A 24,401-nucleotide genomic window follows, 5' to 3' on the forward strand; every position below is an offset into this window, starting at 1 on the left:
CTTTTCTTATTGTGTGCATTTAACCCTCTGGCTCTTTTAAAACTTCCCCCGTTTAACCCACCCATGCCCTCTCAGGGGTCTCCAGTCACTAGTCAGACATTTTATTGAGCACCTACTATGTGCCGGGCACTCTGTCAAGGGCACAGAGATAAGACAGGACACATCACTGCCCTTGGGGAGCTTTTGTTCTCAAGGCCAGGAAATCTGCTCTGACATAACCCATCCATGAATCAGCATTTGGAACCCACTGGTTTTAGGTTATTTCAGACTTTACTTTTTCAGCAAAAATAAGCTATATCCCTTTGAGATCTTTATAGAGAAAGCAGGAAAGAGCTGCACGTTCCACACCACCACGCCAAGGACAAGGCAGTACTTCGCTGCAGATGTTTATCTCCAGCGTAGGAAATCACATCAGGGTGTCGTGTATCCTTTGTGGCCTTGGCCTTGGCTTGGCGATCCTGAACGTGGAGGGTTTCCCTGCCCTCCCTGGAGCCACGGGACAGCCTTCAGGAGCCTCCTCCTGGAGCCCTACTGAGGAGTCACCTCTTGCACCAAACCTTCCTCGACCATCGGACTGCAAGAGACGGACCTCCCTTGCTGAGTGACAGGCTTGGCTAAGCGCTTTGCCTTCTAAGTGCTTTTACCCTGTGCTGAGGTGTGTTCCTGTACTTATGCCTAACTATTCCATTTGATTATAAGCCTCTTGATGACAGACTCCCAGAGACCCAGTTCCTTGGTACCTGGTTGATGCTTGCTTAAATAGTTATTTGTGCCTTGATTGAATAGAGATAATATACTTCTGATCTTGAAATGTTTGCTGGATGGACGTTTCACAGTCATTGTTTGAAGTCCATTGCTAGAGTGACTGTAAAGCTCTCCTGCATCCCCTTTCCTTGCAGGAGATGGACATACAGAGAGTACTTACAAAGAATTTCCACACTTGGAGAGTAAAATGCATGGTCTAAAACTGCATATGAATGGATTTTTTAAAAATCACCTATTTAGTATAAAGGGAACTTTTCAAATAAACTGATAGGCATCCTGACACTGAAGAGTATACATTTTCAAGTAGACAAGGATGACATGGTATATCGTCACCTAATTGGAAACATGTTCAAGTCCACCCTAAGAATTGTGTCATGCTTTGAAATTTGGTGACTGAAAGGCATTGCCATCATTGGGTGATAAGTCTCTGGATCAACTGTGATGTGAATTGGACAAGGAGTGTTGAATTGCTGTTTCTAATGATTTTTGCTTTATTCCTAGGAGTCAAACCTTGGTCAAATATCATGGAAATCCTGGAGGAAAAGGATGGGGTCGACACGGAGTTACTGGTTTATGCAATGACTTTAGTGAACAAGGTCGGTTGATATTTGTTATGGGTTGAAATGTGTCCCCCCACCCCAAAAGATGTGTTCCTGTAGATGTGTTCCTGAAGTCCTAACCCCTGGTACCTGTGAATGTGATCTTATTAGGAAATAGATGTGATCTATTTGCAGATGTAATCAGGTTAAGATGAGGTCATTAGGGTGGGCTCTAATCCAATAGGACTGGTGTCCTTATAAGAAGAGGAAAAGAGATACACATAGAGGGAAGACAAGGTAGACACACATACATGAGGAAGACAGCCAGTGAAAGCAGGGGCAGAGATTGGAGTGATACATCTATAAGCTGAGGACCACCAAATGATGCTAAGGATTGTCCGCAGCCAATCCCGGATGAAGCAAGGAAGGATCCTACCCTAGAGCCATCGGAGAGAGCACGGCCCTGCCGACACCTTGATGTCAGACTTCTAGTCTCTCCACCTGGGAGAGAATAAATTTCTGGGTTTTTTTCTTCTTCAGAAAACCAGTTTTTTATTTTTAAAGCTCTGCCGTGTTTCTAGTGGGTGCCGAGGGTCACCTGCCACACTCACACCAGGTGGTCCATGTAGCCAGCAAACAGTCTGGTCATCGGCAGACCAGGCCAGAGAGGTCCACTGGGACGGCTCTGCCTTGCTGCTGGTCCTGATAACTTCTTGCTTCAATTCATCTACAATAATTTTGCCCTCCAAGTCCCAGATCCTGATGCTGAGCCAGTGGCAGCACAGAGCCAGTAGCATTTGGGACTGAAGCACAGGGCGTTGACGAGGTTCCCACCATCTGGCGTGTGAAGGTGCTTGCCTTCGTTGAGGTCCCACAACTTGGCCTGGCCATCCTTGCCTCCAGAAGCACAGAGGGACCCGTCTGGAGAGATGGTCACAGTGTTCAGGCAGCCTGTGTAGCAAATGCGATAGGTCTTCAGCTTACAGTTTACCAAGTTCCATACCTAATTTCTGTTGTTTTAAGCCTCTCAGTTTGTGGTACTTTGTTATGGCAGCCCTAGGGAACTAGCACATGTGAAAATCTAAAATTTGCCCTCTGAAGAAGAACCACATCGTGTGCACCCCCATGGCGGGAACACCCTTCAGCATGCCTCTTTGCAAGAGAAAACGCTTTACGCCCACATGTGGCATGTGTGCAATGTGTGCTGGCACTCATACCTGTGAAGGCCTGAGAGTCTGCATGCTTTCTGTGCTTTGGTTCTTTCCAATGAAACCGGAAAGAGGGTAGTGAGAATTTTATGGCTGCTCGTCCTTTCAAGATGTCCCCTTGAAAACATTTTTCCTTAAGAATGTAGATTAGCAAGTTTTACTCTTAAGGAAATCATTCACAATCAGACAGAAAAGCAAGCACTCTGTTCCACGGCTTATTGACTTCTGACTGCTGGGGGCGCGGTATGGATTCCTGAGGGCGGGTCCCGTCCTCCTCCTGTGATGGTGACCTCACCCTTGTGCTCCCTTTCCTCCCATTATGTCCTCCCTGGTCACCAGCTTGTGTCCGTCCTGAGAGGTGCTCTGACCGTGGGTCCCATGCTGACCTGGGACAGCCCACTCTCAGGACTGGAGCTCCTTCATCCCGGTGCTTGGGCCCCTTCCTCATTAATAATTGAAGGAGGGTGGGGTTGTTTCTCTTCCCTGGACCCCAGACGCTACATCAGCCACCCCAAGATCCTCCCTTTCTGTGCCCCAGGCTGCCGGGTGCAAGCCTAAGGACCAACTGCAGTGATCATTAGTTCTTCAGAAAGGACCCAGAATCTCTTCCTGACATGTAACTGGAGAAACATTTCCCCTGATGACTGGGGACAAATTAGTAGAAAGCAACATAATTATGAAGAGTAATTCCACAAGATATTAAGATGTTGTGCAAACTCTAAGGATTAAAACAATGTGGTCTTGACTGTTTCCTCAACAGATGGCTGAAGCAGAGGGCCTCTGAAACAGACCTCAATGCACAGGACGACTCACCCTGTGATTGAAATCCATAGGGATGGTCAGCTTTATTCATGACTGGGAGAGGTTTTGATAAATGGAAATAAACAAAAACATACTTTGACTGTATACCAAAATAAATTTCAGGTAGATTGAAGAGTTCAATGTAACATATCAAACTGTAGAAAACTGAGGAAAAACTAGAGGTGAAGATTAACTGGTCTCTAGTTGCCGAATAATAAAATAGTAAAACCAGTCAAAAAGATTCCAAAGCAAAGGACTTAAATATTTCACTGTATAAAACTATAGACTATAAAACGTCTTATTTGTAAAATGAAATCCAAAACAAAAACTAAAGGCAAGTGACAAACTGGGAAATTGTTTGCGAAAAACTGGGCAGAAAATGATAACTATCCTAAATATATTAAGAACTCAGTTGAAAAATGAATGACATTAACCCTACTAAGATTAAAAGAAACATATAGTAAAACGACAAGCCATTTTCTCCGGGTCACGTGGGCAGTGATTGCTTTTTAATGAAATGCCGCTTGTTGATGAGGTCACAGGAAATTTCCTACAGTCCTGGTGGGGAATGGGCATCACTTTTCTGGAAGATAATCCTAAGAATTCGGTTTTTATTTTCAAAGCTCTTTGTGAGTTGATTTTACCATGCAATTTGAAAGCAATTTTCTGTTGGTTTTTGAAGATGAAGGTCACCTATTTCCTGTCGTTTTCCGTCACTGCCATTGTTTTGGAAAACATTGAATTTAGCAAAAAATGGCATTTTCACTCTTGCACAGTGTTTTCATTGTAATGCTCTCCACCTTAGCGGTAGAGGCCATGCTCGGCTGTGTAACGATCCCAGCAGCAGCCGCATGGCGTGGGCATCCTGCTGCCAAATCACTGGCAAGGACCCAGCACGTGTCACACTCTCCTTGGCACCATAAGGCATCTAACGTCCGGGAATTCCTCACTTACTCTTTCTCTTCTGGCAGTTCCGTCTCATCTTTTGTTAGTTCTGGCCCAGGGGAAGTCCAGGAAGGTCCTGAGGACATGATTCTAAGTGTCACCCTTTCCTCAAAAAGGTCAGCAGGCCGCTGGCACCCACACTGGATTTGTTTTCTTTTGTTGAATTTTAGTCACGTTTATCGTTCCAGTGAGTAACATCTTCTGAGATCCCAAACATCATAACACATTGAAATGCTAATATGGGTCTGGAAAAAATTCAGACTCTGAAATGTGGGAAATTATATTGCTTTTCTAACTTTTCTTTCAGCAAAATGGAAGCTGGCCTAATAACATGGAATTCAAAACATTAACATTTTTATGACAAAACAAGGGTATGAAATTCTAGCCTGCTCATGGTTCTGAAACTGAAGTCTGCTCCCTTTGTTAAACAGGGAGATTAATGAGGCGTTTCCAGGATCCAGACTAACCCCCCCCCCGAACTCTCCCCACACCCCCAAACCACGTCTTCAGAAGATCTCAGGGAGCGTCAGAAACGAACCGTTTCTCACCCTGCAAGCTGAAATTGCATGGTGCCCTGTCCTGATCCAGCTGCAATCTCCTAGGTGGGATTCCCCGCTTTGGGGGCTCAGATATTGACCACCTTGTAGAATCAGATGAAGCAGGTTGGTGGGGGCGGGGGATGAGTTACAAGAGGCACCGCCATGGGGCTGGCTTGGAGCGTTCAGGGAAGGTGACCCCAGGGAGCCCTGGGGAGGGAAGCTGCTCTAGCGGAGCCAGTGGGTGAGTTACCTGATGGGATTCACACTGAGCATTTGTTTTTAGATTTGATTATATATATATTTTTAATTACCATAGAGTAAAATTGACTTTTTTCTCTTGGTATTTAACTGTGTACATATATAGTTATGGATAACCTTCACAATGAGCATATAGAACGGCTCCATCTCCCCTCAAATCTCGCTCATGTTATCCTTTTATAATGACATCCTGATCACCTGTTCATGCCCCTGGCAACCACTGATTTATTCTCTATCACTATAGTTCTCTTATTTCAAAAATGGGAATCATACAGGATGTGACCCTTTGAGGCTGGCTTCTCTCACTCAGCACAGTGCCTTAGAGATTCATCTATGTTACTATGCGTGTTAATGGTTTGCTCCTTTCTGCTGCTGTATAGTGTGCCATTGTATAATATAACTATGCCACCATTTGTTATCTCTTCATCCACTGAAGGATTTTTGGGTGCTCACAGCTTTTGGCTTTCACAGATGCTGCTGCTATGAACACTTGTGTACAGGCTTTCACCACACTGGTTTTACCCCACAAGAAAGATTTGATGGGATCAGTGAAAACCCAGGGACTGGAAAATAAAATGTCCTTTAGGACAGAGATTTCTCTCTCTGAGAGAGGCTGTAAAGATTTACTTGTCACAAACCCTGGCAAGACAAGGTCTGAGAGAAACCAGGAAGGGGGTCCTGAGTGTCGCCTGAGAGTGAAGGCATCAAGAGACATTTGCTCATAGACTTTTCTGGAGTAGCTGCCTCCTTTGCCAGAAATAGGCACCTTAGCAGTGATTGTCAGGGTAGAAATGGGAGGACAGGGCCCAGGAGGGGTGGGAGTGTGGCACAGTTTGCTGAACATGTCAGAGAATCAGCTGAAAAGAGGTGAGTGTGTTTCTGGGCTGCACGGTCCCCTCCCCATGCAGGCGGAGAGCGAAGCTGTCTTTGACAAGATCAAGCGCGTTCCGGGTGGTATGGCCGTGGACTAGAGAAGCTGTCTTTGATCGTGGTGGAAGGCCAGCTCCCCTGCAGCCACCCGTGAGAGGTGGTGGGACGCGGGTGTGGCTCAAGCCCACATTTTCACCGTGGAGAGAACAGATGTCCTCTCAGTCAATACCCTCAGATCTGGGCCTCTTATTGAGCAAGGGCTCTCTGATCTGTTTGGTTCTATAGACCTAATTATTTAATAGAAATCTCCCCACCAACCCATCATGGTTGGGCTTGCTAAGGCAATGGGGACTAGGTCCAGGAATTTAACCTCCTGGAAACTTCTGAGAGAAGGAACTCAGTTGACTCTCAGCAGGGGAAAAAGGGAAGAAGAAAGGAGGGGAACGGGGAGGTGAGGAGACTGCCAGAGGCCCCTCTCTGTGCCCATCCTACCCCACCCCCCCGCCACCACCACCGCACTGCCGTGTAGAAAGTTTTGAATCTAACCCTGAATGTCTACTCACCTGTGATTGGCAGGTCAGCAGTCAGTCAGGGCACCTCCAATCATTAGCCCTGCCCCGGCGTTTGTATCACCATTTCCCTCTCCTCATCTTTTAACAAGTTCTGGAGTTTTCACTAAAACCAAAAGATGGACTTGTTCTGATGAGAGGGTTCTTTGGACAGGTGTGTACTTTTTCAGTTAACTCAGTGGACTGCTATCTGCTAATGCAGCAGTGACTGCCTTGCCCGGCATCTGCAGACACCTATGTGTGCTTCCACACTTGGCCACTTAGGTGTGAGCACCTGTTTATTTATTACAGCTGCTGACTGGTTCACAGCCTTCTGTTCTGTGTCCTTGCTGGGGCCCCTGATGGATTAAGCTGTCGCATCCCAGTTATTTTTCTTTAGTGTCTGGTCTCAACAGCAGTGAGCTGTATCCTCTCTGTTCAGCATAGAAGGGGAACAGCCATTATTTGGGTTATGAGTAGAGACATTCTTTCCAATATTAATAGCCCCAAAATAGAAGCGTTAAAAGAAGTTGGTGCTGTGAGATGATCCTTAAGAAAGTACTGGTCTTTTTTCTTGCAAGGCAAGTCACCATGTTTAGAGTATTTTTGAAATGCAATAATAGTGAAATAAATAGGGAGTCGAGACCTTGAAATTTCAGGCCAGAGTAGTTTGTGTAGAAGGCACAGGTGTGTGAGGAAAGGAGACCAGAATAGCAGGTCTGAGTGCAGGGTTTCATTAGTTATTATTTAGTAACTTCCTATTACCTCAGGTGAATCCTTCCCTCCCCTGCCTTTATTTCCCTCGTTTATAAGATAAGGGACTTTGAGTAAATCACCTCAAGGGTCCTTCCGGTTCTAAGCAGAGGCCTGATCTGAGCTATCATCCTTCTTTTAAGAGAAGCAGAACTCAAAGAGAAGTCGGCTCTTTCTTTCTTGGGTTATCTTTTTGTCTCTTGGTTGCCGCTTTGAAATTTCTCATGTTTTCCTAAATGTCTTAGACCAAGGGGAAGGCCTGCCTAACTGAAAGAAAAGGGAATCATTCAATTGTTAAAACTCCAGCTGTTGCTAGATCAATCTTATTAACGGGAGTTTTTCTGATCACTGAGTATGTTAGTTTTCAATTGCCATGTAACAAATTACCACAAATTTAGCGGCTTGAAACATCACAGGCTTATCACCTCACAATTTCCGTGGGGCAGGGTCCAGGCACCACCTCGCTGGGTCCTCTGTTCAGAGTCTCACAAGGCTGCAGTCAAGGTGTCAGCCAGGGCTGGTGCCTCGTCTGAAGCTTGGGGTCCCCTTCCAAGCTTCTGTGGTTGTTAGCGGAGCTCATTTCCTTGCAGCTGTGGAACTCACGGCGGCTTGCTGCTTCTTCTGGGACAACAGGATAATCTCCCTTCTAGTCTCTGTGCTCAGAAAAGGCCTAAACCCACTTTTAAATGGCTCACGTGATTAGGTCAGGACCACCCGGCTACTCTCCCCTTTGATTAACTCAGAATCAGCTGATCTGGGACCTTAAGGACATCTGTAGAATGCTTTCACCTTTGCCATGTTACGTCACCTAATCATGGGCGTGTCCTCCCTACCCTCAAGGGGAGGGAATTGTATAGCACCAGTATCCCAGGGGGTGGGATCTTGGGGTTCATTCTGCTTACCACACTGAAGAAGCTCTCTCTCAAATGAACTTAGCATCTGTTTGCTTTGCCCCACATTGTTATACTCGTGGCCACTGGCTACCATGCAAAAAATGCCCTGAGAGCCTTGTGACAGTCCCCTAAGACATGTCTGTGTCCTGTTCTTTCTCCATCCAGACCTTGTCAGGATTGCCAGACCAAGACACCTTCTACGATGTGGTGGACTGCCTGGAGGAGCTGGGCATTGCAGCTGTGTCCCAGCGGCATTTGACCAAGAAAGGGACTGACCTGGACTTGGTGGAGCAGTTGAACATCTATGAGGTAACAGGATATGTGTATGCCTTCTGTAGGGCCTCATACAGCCTGGACAAATGTCAAAGGCTGAAGGAAACGTACTCTAGACCAGTGGCTCTGAGTGTGATGTGGCAGCACCTGCAACACCTTGGAACTGCCAAAATGCAGGTTCTCAGGCCCCGCCCCAGACCTGCGGAGTCAGAAACTCCAAGGGTGGGCCCAGATTGATTAACTGCTATTTTATTTTAAAGAACATTCATTCCGGGCTTCCCTGGTGGCGCAGTGGTTGCGCGTCCGCCTGCCGGTGCAGGGGAACCGGGTTCACGCCCCGGTCTGGGAGGATCCCACATGCCGCGGAGCGGCTGGGCCCGTGAGCCATGGCCGCTGAGCCTGCGCGTCCGGAGCCTGTGCTCCGCAAAGGGAGAGGCCACAACAGAGGGAGGCCCGCATACCACAAAAAAAAAAAAAAAAAAAAGAACATTCATTCCGAATGAGGGGTGGTGGGGAAGGAGGCACATAGATCGTGTTTCTTATCCTCGGATAGGGCTGGAACTTCCGGCAGGGCTCTACATAATTGGTAGGGTCCAGTGCAAAATGAAAATGCGGGGAAAAAGTGCTATTAAAGATACTAAACTTTTCACTTTCTTCTGCTTTCTCTCTCACCTTGTCATGGTGTTTTTTTTTTTTTTATTTGCTAAAAGTATGTACTCATTGAAGAATATTTGGAAAATACCAAAAAGTGTAAGAGAAAGAAATCACCCATGATTTTATTGCTAACCATGGTTAACATTTTGGTCTGTTTTTCTAGTCTTTTTTGTAAACGTATAGACTATTAACTCCGGAGATAATAGTCTATATACAGTGTTGTGTACTGAATCTTTATTAGTAAATATTTTGGAACCATTTGCTTTTGTCATTGAATCATCTTCAAGAATTTCGTTTTATTAGGAACATAATAGCCTGTCCGTATGCAAGTGCCATAATACATATAACCAGTCCCTGTTTTCTCAAATTTAGATTGCTTCCAAGTTTTTGAAAATGATAAATGCTGTTATAATGAACAGCTTTATTCATAAATTTGTGTGCACAGCTAGAGTCCTAGGAGGGATATTTCCCAGCTAAATGGCTCCATTGTGATCTTCACTGGGTAGAAGTGGAGAAACTGACATGTAACTCATTACTTCCTTAAAGTTACTGTCATAATAAGTGACAAGCTGAGGAACAGAACAGAATTATCTTTGTATGATCTTAGGAAAAAATCAGTGGAAACTGAGCCAGAGAGATCTGCTATCAGAGCATAAAGCTTCCCACAGCTGGCCAGCTCTTTTGCCCCTACTCTGGGCATCTTCTCCTCTAATGAAGCCTCACTTACCCAGTAATCTGCTCACACTTTTGTGTTTTATTATCAGTGGGTGGTGAAGGGGTATGTTCTCATGGCTCCTAAGAGACAGGATAAAGTAGGAATTAAGTAGAATCCTAAAGATGGAGAAGGAAGGGACTAAAGACAGTTGGCTCACATCAAGGTAGAAGGACTTTTCCCAGTACCTATACCTCCCTTTCTTTACCCCCTTCCCCCTGATCAGAACTCCAATCTCTGAGACTCTGCTGAACCAGGGGCTTATATTATCATAGCTTTGGATTCTGTGTGGTCAGTGTATATCAGAAGATAGTATAATGCAGGTGAATTTCCTACTAGTGAACGAACTGGGAGAGCATTTTGAAAAGTAGCCTGGATACCTCCCCCAGAAGACTACTTCTGGTTTCAGGGCATACTTTCCCTCCAGTCTACCTGACTCTCAAGCTACCTCCCCATCTTCCTCTTTCCATTCATGCCAAACGTTTTAAAAGATGTCCTGTGTTCACCGTCTTCCTTTTGGCAAATGGCATTTGCTTAATATTTTAACATTAAGGACATATCATTCACAAATGTAGATTATATGTTTCACTCAAAGAACAACAAAACAAACACCCATTGTGATAGTTAACTTTGTGTGTCAGCTTGACTGGGCCACGGGGTGCCCAGATATTTGATCAAGCATTATTCTGTGTCTGTGTAGGTATTTCTGGATGAGATTAACATTCACATTGGTAGACTGAGTAATGAAGATTGCCCTCCTCCATGTGGGTGGGCCTCATTCAATCTACTGAAGGCCTGAATAGAACAAAAGGCTGAGCAAGAGAGAATTCACTCTCTGCTGATGGTAATGAGCTGGGACATAGTTTGCCTCTTACCTTTGACCTCCGGCTAGAACTAACACCATTGACTCCCTTGGTTCCCAGGCATTTGGACCACAGATCTTGGGACTTCTCAGCTGCCATAATCATGTCAGCCAACTCCTTAACATTAAATCTCCATATATATCCTATTTGTTCTGTTTTCTTTGGAGAGCCCTAATACACTCATGTATTTAAGAAGTAGAATATTACCAGTAACTCGGAAGTGTCCTTGATGGCCCTTCCTGGTGTCATCCAACTAACTTCCAGCACTGTTCTCTTTTTTTTTTTTTTTTAATAATTTTGTCTGAAAGTAACTTATTCTGTGAGCTAACACAAAGGATCAGATTATCAAATAAGAGTTGACAGATCTGAGATCTTGCTACCTATAGCAGAGCTATACTAATCTATCTAGGCTAATAATTTCCAGAATACAGAGGTGCAGAGACCTGTGACTTCCAGGTCTTCTATTCATATATCAGACATGTGCTTTCTGACCCAGAACAATAGATGAGGTCTCCAGCTGTGGTTCATGCGTCACCTCGCCCAGCGAGTCATTTGCTTCATAACTATGAAGGCTCTCTGCTACATAGTCCAGAGAGTCATGGCGTATAAATCCATAAATTCTGTGTGTTTATTTAGTGTAGGTGATCCTTAGCCAATCCTACCCTGCTAATTAAGGGCGTTCCAGAAGCAAGAACTCTCATTTTAGCAAATATCATGAGGCTGTTTGTTAGATAGTCTAGTTATTAGCATATTTACAAAAGATTAGATGGGGTCATTGTCTTCTTTTTTTTTTCCCCAGAAGCATCACTACTACAAAAGGAGTGGAGGGATCACAGGCCAGCTGTTTAAACTCCTTCCTCCCAGTCTGTATCCCTAAACAACATATTAATTTTGTCTTTTTATAAATGGAACCATACCATTTGTGTCCTCCTACAGTTTCTCTTTTTGCTTATTGTTTTTGAGACCTACCCATGTTGTTATGTGAAGTTCTAGTTTGTTCACTTTCACTGCTGATAAATATATCCCAATTTATTTATCTGCTCTTCTCTTGATGGATGTCGGCTGGTTACAGTTTTGTTGCCATGACAATGCTACCATGACCGTTGTTTTCTGCGTGTGTGTGTATGTGTGTGTGCGCGCGCACGTGCCCAGTACTCTTTATGTTTAGGTATCGATTCTATTCTCGCTTTGTAAAAACATTTAGAAGTTTTTCTTCTTTCTCTCTGCCCTTGTCTCTGGTCTTTGATTATTTGATAGAATTCCCTTGGGAAATTGTGTGGACCTGTGATGATGATCATGGGGCAGAGGAGGAGAGTGTGTGTGTGTGTGTGTGTGTGTGTGTGTGTGTGTGTGTGTGTGTGTGTGGACCTGTGATGATGATCATGGGGCAGAGGAGGAGAGTGTGTGTGTGTGTGTGTGTGTGTGTGTTGGAGGCAAGAGATATCTTTGGTAACTATGTTTTTTCTATGGGTATTGGTCTATTTAAACTTCCTATCTTTATGGAGATCAGTTTTTCTGAATCATATTTTCCTAGGAAATTATCCACTTTATCTGGATTTTTAAACTGATTACTAAAGAGATATATAAATAGTCTCGTAGGAATGTTTTTAATTTCCTCTTGTTCAGAAGTTATTTTCCTTTGTTAATTTTTGTGTTTGTAATTTCTCCCTTTTTTTCCTCTGGGGTAACTAGTGGTTTGTCTATTTTGTCATTGTTGTTAATTTTGACTTATGTATGATTTGCAGTGCTCTTCCGTTTTGTAACTCAAAACGTTTTTATCTCTATAATTTCCTTCTTTAATTTTCTTTCAGTTTACTTTGTTGTTCTTTTTTTAGATTTTTAAGTTGTTTATTTACTTCATTTCCTTTTATCCTTTAACCATCCTCGCATTCCTGGACTGTAACCCACTTGGTCATGATGTGTTCTTTTTTAAAGTGTGCTGTTGGAATTCTGTTCGATACTAATTTATTTAGGATTTTTACGCAGATAGTCATAAGTAAGATTGGCCTCCCTCTCAGCCTCCCCCTTCTTCCTTTCTTCCTTTTCTGTATGCTGTCCCTAGTAGCTTGGGCATCACTGTTATGCTAGCATCATAAAAAGATGATGCTGGTGGTCATGAAACCACTTTTGTATGTTGCTCCTATAGAATGCACTCCTGGCGACTATGTCTATGGATGTCTCTAGGATGTCTCCTCCTCGACGTCCTCCCGTGGATCTTTCTTCTCTGTCTCTTCCCTTTCAGTGTGGGGGTTTCCTTATCAGACCTCCTCCTCTCTCAGTACATGCAGCCTGCACTATGATTCACCCAGTGAGTTCAGCAGCTTTGGAGGCTGGTGGCTGGTACCTTGACCCTGAGCTTCCTGCCAAGACTCCTGGCTGCCTGACCCTCTGCCTGTTTGTCTTTTTGTATTACGTTCATTCATTCATTGAGGGTATGTCACATACTCTGCTGGGGCTGAAAATACAGAGCTAGAAGATCTGTCCCTGCCCCAAGCAACTTTCATTCTGTGGTCTAAGACAAGCAGGTGGCTGGTTCCCCCAGCAGCTAAATGTGATGGCACAAGAAAGGACATGGAACGTGCCAGAGGAGCTCAGATTATGTCAGTCACAGCCACCTGGAGGCTGCACGTGACATGTATCCAGCCCTAACGAAACCTTTTATTTTTCTCCCATGACAAAAACAAAAATCCTGCACAATCTGTTCATTTCTCCATCTCTACAAAGAGCAGAGTCTCCCAAGTTACAAACCCGGAGCCGTCCTGGACTCCCTCCTCTCTCCTCTGTCCCCATGCTCGGAAGTCTGATTGCTGAAGACTGTGATTTCTTCTCCATTCCTCTAGCTCAGGCCCTCATCATTTCTTGCCTGGATTATTGCAATATCTTCTCATTCATTTGTTCCTCTGTGAATCCACTCATTCAGCAGAACTTTACTGAGCACGTACTATGTGCCAGGCACTATTCTAGGCCCCAGGACACAGCAGCAAACTAGACAGACAAGGCCAGTGTCCTGAGGGGATGCACGTTCTCATGGGGTGCAGACAGTGATCAAAGTACGTGAGTAAGTTGAGGATCCAAGATTTCTGGCGTATCTATGAAGAAAAGAGACAGGATGAGGTAGAGGTGAGACACTGAGGCAGGGGGAGGAAGGCCCATCTGAGGTGGTGGCCTAAAGAAGGACAGTGACAGAGGGAAGAGTAGTGGAGGAGCTCAGGTCTGGCAGGTGTGAAGGGTTGAAAGGAGGTGTGATGACGGGCAGGGCCTGGAGAGGTTGGCACCTGCAGAGTGGCATCCCCCAGGGGCTTCTCTGCTTATTCCCTCTTCCTAACTCCCTGCAACTGAAAACAAGGGATCCTCCTGGAAGTCAGATCTGTCTACGCCATTCCTCTATTTAAGAAAATAAACAGGAGTGAATGAATGAATGAATGAATGAATGAAAAACCTTAAAACCTTTTTCACAGCCCGTGGGATGAAGCCCAAACTCTTTGAGTTGGTACAAGAGCTAACACCGTCTGTGGCCTTCATGCTTCTGTGGCCTGTCTCGGGTCATTCCTAAGATGTCTCTGAAGTTTCAGCCACACTCAACTTCTTCTGTTTCTTGAATGTGAAAGGCAGGTCATCAGGGAGCTTCCCTTTATCCATTCTCCTTGCTTTGCCTGGAGTGCTCTTCCTTCCCATTCTCAGGTTGGCAAACTCCTCCTCCTCCTGTAGGAGTCATCTCAGATATCCCCTCGTCCGCAAGGCCTCCTTGGCGAGGTAAAAGGAGTTCCGGCTACTTGTCGCCTGCACTTTGTTTATAACCCAGGAAGGAGCACTTGTCTGTGTCCACACCTCAGACTGAACAGTCCTCAGGTCGCACTTGTCTATCTGTTTGCCTTTGTCATCTGTCTCATTCCTCTCTAACCCCTGTGCCTAGCAGCGCACCTGCCCGGAGTAGAAGTTCAGTAAGCACTTGAATGAAGGTGTCTTTTAAATATCACACATTTTATTAACAGATGCTGGGTTAAAGGAAGGGCATGATTTAATCAGAAATCAGCTACCGTAAAGGGGAGATGCTTTGAATAATCACTCAAGGTGATTACTGAATGCTTGGGGTACCAGGTAGAGTCAGGATTTTTATTCCTTTCTGAAAATTAATGCAGTTTTAAAAATATTTAGTGCCACAGGACAACTAAGTTCATTATATGCAAGGGCAGCAAGGAGGCCTATAAGCAGTGCCAATATTTTCCTCACAATAGACTATGAATGTTTTCAAGCCATTGTAGAGACCTTGGTTGGGTTTCTAGAATTCTTCTTAATAGTGGAGGATGTCTGGTGGCCATATGTCCTGGACTTTCTGGGGAATGCCCAATTCCATGTAATTTAATTCCATTTTAGAAAGGTGATTTAATCCATGTTTAATTAAATTCATTTGAATTTTTATAGCTTTGAATGATTTTTCAAATACATAAATTCACAAATCAAAATAAAAAGTCTTTTGTCAGATTGTGTTCTAACTTTTGATTCTGAAATTGTGGTCCTAGTAATGGCAAAGGCATCTTAGGGATGAAGACTTTGGGGGTGAGGGGGTGACTGTTACTGTCAGGAATAAATAACTTATAGATCCAATCTCTTAAAATTCTTCCTTTATCATAGGTGATTTTTAAAATGTGTATCAGTTAGCTCTTGCTGTATAACAAATACGCCAAAAAGAGCGGTCTTAAAACAGCAATTATTGCTCATGATTCTGTGGGTCAGAGATTTGGGCCTGGTTCACCTGAAAGATTCTCAGGGAGCTACAGTTATCTGATGGCTTGACTGGGGCTGAATGGTCTAAGATGGTCTCATTCACCTGGTTTGGCATTTGGTACTGCTGTTGGCTGCGCCATATGTCTTCAGGGGACTAGCCCAAACTTCTTCACATGTAGCAGCATTTCAGAAGGACAAGTCCCAAAGTGCAAACACTTTTGAGGCATCTATGTCTTCTGATGTCCCATTGGCCAAAGCAAGTCACATGGAAAATTGTTGACTCAATGTAGGAAAGGGCTACACAAGGATAAGGAAAGAGAGAGGCATGATTCCCTGGGAACCTAGTGCTATAATCATCTGCCACAACCTGTCATCAGCATAGTTTCTTCTTGAAATGGTACTAGCACTGGCATCCACTTCACCTAAAAGCTGAATCAAGATGTATAGGTATGAATTAAAAAGAAAATGTGGGATAGCAATTTGGAAAATGATAACATCTGCTGTGTAAAGATGGCTGCCTGTCATGGAGGTTAGTAGTAGTATAACAACTTGGACTCAAAGAAATGTTAATAGATTTTGACCTCCATTAAGAATGTTCAGATTGTTCAATGTTTGATGATATTAAGAAATTATTTTAAGCAGGACAATGGTATGTGGTTATGGGTTTTAGAAATCCTTATCTTCTAGGGATATATACTGAAATATTAATGGGTGAAATTATATGATCTGGGATTTATCTCAAAAAAAATCTGGCTGTGGGGTCAGTGGCAGGGAGTAAATGAGGCAAGATTGGCCAGGGTCGATAGTTGTTGAACTGTCATAAGTGATGAGCAGAAAAGTCTTTGTATATGTTTGAAAATTTCCACAAAAAGGGCTTCCCTGGTGGCGCAGTGGTTGAGGGTCCGCCTGCCGATGCAGCAGTGGTTGAGGGTCCGCCTGCCAATGCAGGGGACACGGGTTCGTGCCCCGGTCCGGGAAGACCCCACATGCCGCGGAGCGGCTGGGCCCGTGAGCCATGGCCGCTGAGCCTGCGCGTCCGGAGCCTGTGCTCCGCAACGGGAGAGGCCCGCGTACCGCAAAAAAAAAAAAAAAAAAATTCCACAAAAATTTAAAAAGAATGTTTAGATCATTCAGTGGCCTCAAAGACTGGTGGAAGTTGTCACAGATGCCACCTTAGTCCACTCCTCACTGCTTTCTTGATAAGATGGGGTAGGATGTGCAAGCAATCAGTGCTGGATGAGGAACCTGCTTGCTTCTCATCTTGGTTTTATAGACAGTGTTCTACATTTGATTAAAAGAGGCAGAAGGTATCTGACGAGGGGTCCAGCAAACAAAACACTCCATCATTTGGGTGAGATTAGAGATTGTTCAGGACATGGTTGATCTCACCTTGGGTGCCATGGAGGACACTGCACGTGTAGTTAATTAGATCTGACACCACAGATTCTGAATAAGTCTTTTGATAAGTGCTGTTCCCTCCAGGTGTTTTCCAGCCCTTAGTGGTCTTGACTCTAATCCATAGTGCTCCCTAGAACCTGAAGAATTTGGAACTGCCATCGAGGCCCTGTACGTGAAAGTGCGTCTCTCTTCCTATCATCAGTGGACGCTGGTGATTCTAAAATTCTTCTTGTAAAAACAAAACCAGGAGTGAAGACCAGCCCCAAATTTCATGTTACAGCATTCCTGACTGCCAAGCCCGAGACTGCCATTGGATCTCCTGGGATTCTGAGCCCCATTTACCCTCCGCCCCCATGTACCCTTTTCTTTGTTTAAGGGGTTGGATGTTTTGTTGAGGATCTGAACTTTAGACAGCCCTCATTGAATTCCCTTTTATGGTGTCATTTTGATAATCTTTCAAGACTTTTCATGTAAACTTTCTGATTGTCTCCATCTTCCTTGACAAAAGGCAGTTAAAGTAGATTTCACTTTGTGCACACTCCGTGTACTTCTCTGAAAGGCACTGTGAGTGGAATGCTATTTGATCCTTGCATCTCTGAGGTTAGACAAAGAATTAGAAATATCTGAACTCTACTTTATCCCCTAATCTTATCATTCCAAATGTGTGCATAATTAGAAGCAGAATCAATACTTCAGGTCAGAATAAGTTCAAATGGTTTAGAATTTGTACATCTAAAAATGAAGAAAAAATAATTGGCTAGTAATATTTTAAAATACTCTCCTTGGTTAGGTGTGTAATCATTCTCAAACTTTCCCCAGAGAATGCCATTTAAAGTGCTAAAGTTGAGATGATAAAAGTGGTTAACCAAATACATAACTTCTTTCTTAGTTCCTGCGGTTATACCACAGACCCCCCTGCGCCCCCCCACCCCAGGAAACAGACTTTCCAGTGAGATTTTGTAACAATAGAGCTTTTTCTGAACTCTTATCAATTCTTACCTCAAACCTCCCCAAATTATGTCTGACTTGTAAATTCTAAGGGAACAGAATAGTCAAAATATTATTAAATTGTCTTCATCTATCTGGGAGTTTGTTATAGAATGTATCTGGCACGTAGATAGAAGAGTTTTCACTAAATCAGTCTCACCCAAAAGCTAGAACTGGAGGAAACTGGAGATGGAGCAGATCAAGGGAGGCTGCACTCCTGAGAAACAGGCCGTGCATCTCAGGTGTCCATCCTCGTGAACAGGATGAGGGTGGCCAATCTGGCCCTGACTAAGCCAAGCTCACCTTGCTATGTGAACACAGTTGGCATCAATGCTTCGGACAGAGGAGACCACTGATTTTGCAGTAGTCAGGTTTTATGTAGACGGGTGATGTCAAAGCCACATAGCACGGTTAGCCATCTGGATCTTTATATTATTACTTCTCCATTCTCTCACGTGTCAGGACCACGTTGTGAAATGTGACCAAGAGCACACACAAGGCTGGAAAATATGCACCTTTGGGGATGGGGGACCACGTGGGTCCTTGGGTGCCGAATCGGAGAGACGGCTGGACTTGCTTTGGCCTGGCCCATCTGGTCTGTGAGGTGGCCTGACCTGCCAGTTCTGTGTGATGGAGGAATCTGTGGGCATCCTAGGCCCCTTCATCCGAGGGCCTATGTTGGGGAAGAATGGTCATATTAATTGAGTACTAGCCACAGGGAAAGCCCTACCCTGGCTGCTTTACATATGTTAGCTAAGTTTTCTTACCACAAACCTGAAAATGCAATCCTCTTAGCCTCGTTTGCCGAGAGAGAGGCTCTCAGGCAAGCAGTTTGCTGCAGGTCACTCTTGGTCCACTAATGGCACAGGCAGCCACACAGAGGTCTAGTCGGCGATAACCTGTGCTCGTCTGACCGTGTAGTTTTTGAGAAGGTAGGCATAAAAATAATTAAAGAAGCTGGAGATACAGATAGGTGTAACCCATGGTTGAGAAGAGTGAGCTCCAATAAACAGGAGCGTATGCATAGAGATGGTGGGTGTCAATGTGAGCTGAGAGAGCCATGGAGTAGGGTCCAGGATAGAGGAGATTAGGAGAAGGCTGAGCTCGGCCTTTGGACAGGGCACCACCCAGCTAGGAGCAGCGCTCCTAGGGTAATTGCTTTAAAGAGGAAATTTTTTTTTAAAAACGGAGTTCTAGAGGTCCCGTGTATTTCTGGCCTATATTTTTGCGACCGCAGGTGCAAGCAGGCTCCTGAGGCCAGGCTGCAGAGGGTTCCCTGAGAGCCGCGGTGCGCGGGGATCTTAAAGTCAGGCCTCTCAAAAGACCTGCAGGTGAGGCCGTTCGGCTCACCTAGTTTGTGGCTCCCGCCTTTCTCCTTGCTGTGCTCTTCTGAACAGCCTCGCTGGGAAAGCGAGCTCCGAAACTGTCGGGAACTCCGGGGCTTCCTGCTGCCGCTGGGCTTCAGGAGAGACTCCGCCTCCTGGACCAGGGAAGAGCAAAGGCGGTGGGGGCGGGGCGGGGCGGGGCGGGGTGGCGGGCACGAGAGATGACCTCGGAAAGGACAGTGCTGGGCCGCAGGGTGAAGAGCCCATCTAATTACAAAATATTTCTCAGGTCTTCTCGTGACATCAGTTGACCTTTTTGTATCCGTTTGGGAAAATCACACAGTGGCAAGCATCTTTTGGTTTGCAGGCGGCGCTTTAGGATGCGTGTGGTTGTGATGACCTTGAGGAGAAGCCGCAGCCACAGGATGGGAAGAGATGGTGTAAAGTGCTCATTGGGGCGGGACTGTGAAAGGCTGTCAGGTTGAGCTTGCGCTGGGCGCTCTCTGCTTTTCCAGGTGGCACTCAGGCTCGAGGATGGTGACGAGACGGCTGAACCACCCCCCAGCGGGTGCCGGGACCGGAGGAGGGCCAGCGTGTGTTCCGGCGCCGGCGGCGAGCACCAGGGCCTGGACCGCAGGCGGAGCCGCAGGCACTCGGTGCAGAGCATCAAGAGTCCTCTGTCGCCTCCGTCCAGCCCCTGCTCCCCGTCTGCTCCCGACTTCAAGGCCAGTCAAGTGCGAGATCTCCGTGAAAAGTAAGTATTAACCCAGCGGCGGAGAGGGGCGCAAGGATGCCGGAAAGAGGGAGGGAGGCCACAACCGCACCGGTGCCCTTGACCATCCCCACCTCTCCCGCTCCCTGCCTCTTCTCTACCATTGAACCATCACCCCTAATTCCCCGGGAACTTCCCAGGGCGAGGTGGCCCTGGTGACATGTGTAGACTTGGTCTTACTAACGCCAGGAACTCTTCTTCACCCATTTGTGTTTTCATATTATTTAACATCTCAGTTAATATCTGTGTAGAAATGCTGTGCTTTATCAACTAGAAAAGAATCCCAAACACAAAACTTTGGCCTAGAAGTAAATGGTATGCCACCACACGAATGTGAGATCGATAGAGTCTGAGGTACTCATGACAATACATGGTTGAGGATGAGTTAGGTAGAACAAATATATGCTTTCATATAACTTCAGTAAATACTGATGCCCTCATTCATTCAGTCAGTCATGCAGCATACTTTTTTATCAAGTGTCTGTTATAGGCCAGGACTGTTTGAAACCGTGAAGACATATAAATAGAAAAGGTATGATCTCCATTCCTGTGAACCTCCCATCTGGGCAGGGAGAAAGTAAGAATGAAGACAAGGACATAAAAAGAAATAGATTGACAATCCCATGAGAAATTATGTATGTCCAAAATATAAAATTTGACAAAATCTATAGGAGCTCAGAAGTGGTTCCATAAAACAGAGGTGCAGCAAAAGGATGGCCATGCTGCTCTGGGGTCTGGGTCCAGTTATATCTTCCCAAATGGATGCTCTCAGTTCACTAGGATGGTGGGACTCTGTGGACCAGTCCATGCCAGCCAACTCCACTGAGGCTGACAGATACACTGGTTGCCAGCGCACCTCTTCCTGCTGCTGGCGGAAACCCTTGCTCACATCACTTGACTGAAGCATTTTCCCCCCATCATGGAGATCCACCTGGGAGCCAAATGTAGGTCAGGAGGCTGCTTGGTGTAGAAGAATATAACTCAGAATAAGTGGTATGACCTTAAGATAGTGAGGTCTGTCACTATCCACATCTGTCCCTTCCTCTCTATCCCGAAGGGGACACCCACCCCATCCCCACCACTACCAAGAAGTAAGTTGAGCAGTCTGGTACTCATGGGATCACTGGAACATGAACCGGTCCAGGCCTTTGGGTGCCCCCTATTACAGAAGGAGAAGGAGGGCATCGGTCTGCGAGTGATGTGCAAAGCATGGTCCATGTTGACACCCTTCTCCATCACCTAGCCCTCCATCTACAGGTTTTTCTGTCTCTAAGAGTCTGTGTATAGCAATCTCTATTTTAGTGAAAAGAAGACCCAAACTTCTGAACAGACTGAGGAATGAGAACCTCTACTATGAACTTTGTACTTTGTCATCTAAGATCTTCAAGAAACTCAGGCAGTGCTCAAAGGGCCCTGGAAGCTCTCTGTAGCGCTGCTTCTGGCTAATAGCTTGAGAAATTAACACGGAGAGAGTTGAGGAAAGTGTACACAGTGGGCTGAAAAATCGGTTTAAAACCACCCAAGAGGCTGAAGGTAGGAGTTAGGAGGCCTTGTTAGCAGCATTTGGTGTTCTTTTGCTCTGTCTGACTTGTGTCATGTTTGTTTCTGTTCTGTTTCTTGTTTTCACACTTTTCAAAGGTTCCTGCGTTGTGAGTTCAGGTGACCACACCTTGTGATATGTTGGCAAAGGGAACAGCAGTGGTGTGGACCATCCTGGGCACAGTTTTGAGGCTCTGAGCTTGGTGGGATCTGGAACGGGAGGCCACAGACGCTCCTCTGAACGTTCCTGCCTCCGTGTTTTCAAATAGGACTGATTTTTCATTTTAATGAAATTATTACTTTAATGTAAATTTCATAGCATTTGTTTAAGAAAAATACACTTTCCAGCTTACCAAGAAAGATAAAGGTTTTCAGATTGCTGATTATGAAGTGGCTTCATCCGTGAAGCCTGCTGGAGAGATTTTGCCCTGTGGCCCCAAAATGACACCGTAATTTTTGCAGAAGTGGGAGTAGGATAGAGAGAAAGTGTGATGATAAGCAAATTGGGAAGCAATCCCTGCATGCATAGCTTAGTCACCTGCTCAGCATCTGTGCCTCAAAACATTACCTTAGAATCAAGAAGTTCATTGTGCTCTATTCCCCGTAGACCTCGAAAGACACAGACGCATGCCTGACCTAGATTATTCTTCATCTATGTGAACGTTCCGGCCCTGCTTACTGCTAACTTGTAGCAACATGCCTGCATACGTCACATATGAAGAATTTTAGGCTGAATTGTATTACTCTGTGTCCCAACTAATGCCAATACTTTTGAAAAGAAGGTAGAGCTATGTTACAGGTTAGAGAGATTCATGTTGTCCTAAAGTGTATATGGCACTCTCCACTCAGATGGTTCTTCTCTGTCACTTGAATTGGATTCTCATGATGATCCTCTGTAGGATCCAGGCAGGACAAGTATCATTATCCTCACATTACAGATGAGAAAACAGTCAGGGGCTTGGTGCCTTGTGATGAATCTCAGGACTAGGGAGCTAAGCCCTGGGTTAAATCTAAGTCTTTGGCCTTTGCCGCTCAATGTCCGAATCGTATAGAACGACTTGCCACCCTACCATTCCTAAACATAGTCATTGAGTGAGATTTGTACTTCTGACTTTTTAGACAGGGAATTTGTTTACATACCATGTATGTGTATTTTTTTTTTTTTTTTTTTTTTTTTTTTTTTTGTGTTACGCGGGCCTCTCACTGTTGTGGCCTCTCCCATTGCGGAGCACAGGCTCTGGACGTGCAGGCTCAGCGGCCATGGCTCACGGGCCCAGCCGCTCCGCGGCATGTGGGATCTTCCCGGACCGGGGCACGAACCCGTGTCCCCTGCATCAGCAGGCGGACTCTCAACCACTGCGCCACCAGGGAAGCCCGTATATATATTTTTATTCAGGTTAATATAAAAATGAAAGAGAGTCGAACAGGAGAAAATCCTCAAGTCTTCTTACAGACTTAGGCCTGCTAGGCTATGTGCTTTAATAAGGACGAATAAGCCTCAAAACTCACATTGCTCTGCTTAGGTTTCTGAAGAAATAGAAGTCCACAGTAAGCATTTACCAAATCAGGTATGAGTTTATTGGTCATCTGCCACCTAAAAATACCTCTTGTGACTGTGTGTGCCATAGTGAGTTTCACCTTTGCAATTAAATTTACAGATCTGATTGGAAGAAAAATGTTGGTGCTTTCATTTTTTTACCAAGAAAGTTATTTTTAGCATCTAATCATCAAAAGAGCCAGTGTCTCTGGTGTAAATTGTAATAGTATATAATGTTAGGATTAAAGAGTCTTCAGGGTTGTCGAGCCCAGACCAGAAGCCCTTTCCATGTATTCAGCCTCAGACATTCTCCTCCCTGAGGCACCCCATTCTATTCTTGAACTTTTTGGCTTGTTGGTAAAGTCAACTGGTCTAAATTTGCTCCATGATGTGGTAGCTCTATTGGTGCCTAGCGTTTCACTATGTGGATAGAATTTCCCTATAATGTTTCCCTATTCATCCTGGTTCTTACCTCTGTCAACACACACTGGGTCTTCTTCCTGCTCTGTATATCCATCTTTCTGACAATGAACTTGGCATGGGACTTAATATATAAAGTTTAATTTCATCCTGTTGATTTCCACACAACATTCTAACCCATAGAGGTAATTTTGAACTTCATTTAGTCATTCATGTTAGCAGTTGTGCCATCCAGCTTTCAGTCATGTGTATGTTTTAATACACATGGAAGAGTGACCTGGCGGGTAGTGGATGGTGACAACAGCTTGGAAGTCGATGGTACAGACGACTCCCACATTCCTCAAAGTCAAGGGTTGGAAATATTCTCTGTCAAGGGCCAGGTAATAAATATGTTAAGCTTTGCAGCCCAGACAGTCTTTGTTGCAACTATGGCTGCTTTTATGCTTTTTTTGTAGCATAAAAGCAGCCATAGAAAACAGGTAAAAGAATGAGTATGGCTGCCTTCCACTGAGACTTTATTTATGGACACTGAGATTTGAGTTTTACATGTCATGGAATATTCTTTAGATTTTTTTCCCCCAACCATTAAAAAAATGTAAAAATCATTCTTAGCTGACAGACTGTACCAAAACAAGTGGTGGGCCACATTTGGCCCGCAGGCTTGCCAACCCATATTCTAAGGGGCTGCGTTTCTTGAGGGAAGTTGCAGGCGAAGTGGTGTGGAGTTGGCAAAGAGGAGTATGTGGGTAAGAGAGAAGAACCCGTCATGCCATATGAGGAGTCTGCTAGGGAACAGCATCCTTAAGTCCAGGGTTAGAGCAAGGAATATTCCATGAAGGTGTGGAGGCTGTTTGCTGATGGCTGCTCATGCGTTCCCAGTGGGAGGTTGAGGGGGTTGGAGAGGGTGGAGAAGAGTCAGACTAGGGGGACATACAGAGCCAGTGAGGGGGAGGGCGTGTGGCAATGAGCCCCGAAAAGGATGTGCTGCTCAGGGATGTAGAGGCAGCCTGGGACCAGTCCCAGTTGCCCCGAAAGGCAGTGGTCTTCAACTGGAAGTGATTTTGTCCCTAGGGGACA

The 24,401-nt window shown here is 45.1% G+C and overlaps 1 protein-coding gene across 14 annotated transcripts in view; it reads left to right on the plus strand.

The window, feature by feature from the left end:
• The window catches only part of FHOD3 (formin homology 2 domain containing 3), a 546,814-nt gene that overhangs the window by 315,694 nt on the left and 206,719 nt on the right, over positions 1–24,401 (plus strand). For all 14 annotated transcript variants that reach the window (XM_055080580.1, XM_055080572.1, XM_055080570.1 and 11 more), the window contains exons 8-10: positions 1,267–1,361; positions 8,285–8,428; positions 19,572–19,810. In XM_055080580.1, coding sequence (XP_054936555.1) covers positions 1,267–1,361; positions 8,285–8,428; positions 19,572–19,810 — 478 coding nt within the window. The remainder of the gene's footprint in view (positions 1–1,266; positions 1,362–8,284; positions 8,429–19,571; positions 19,811–24,401) is intronic.

The sequence above is a fragment of the Physeter macrocephalus genome, chromosome 19 (assembly GCF_002837175.3).
Source record: "Physeter macrocephalus isolate SW-GA chromosome 19, ASM283717v5, whole genome shotgun sequence".
In the NCBI taxonomy this organism is placed as follows: Eukaryota; Metazoa; Chordata; class Mammalia; order Artiodactyla; family Physeteridae; genus Physeter; species Physeter macrocephalus.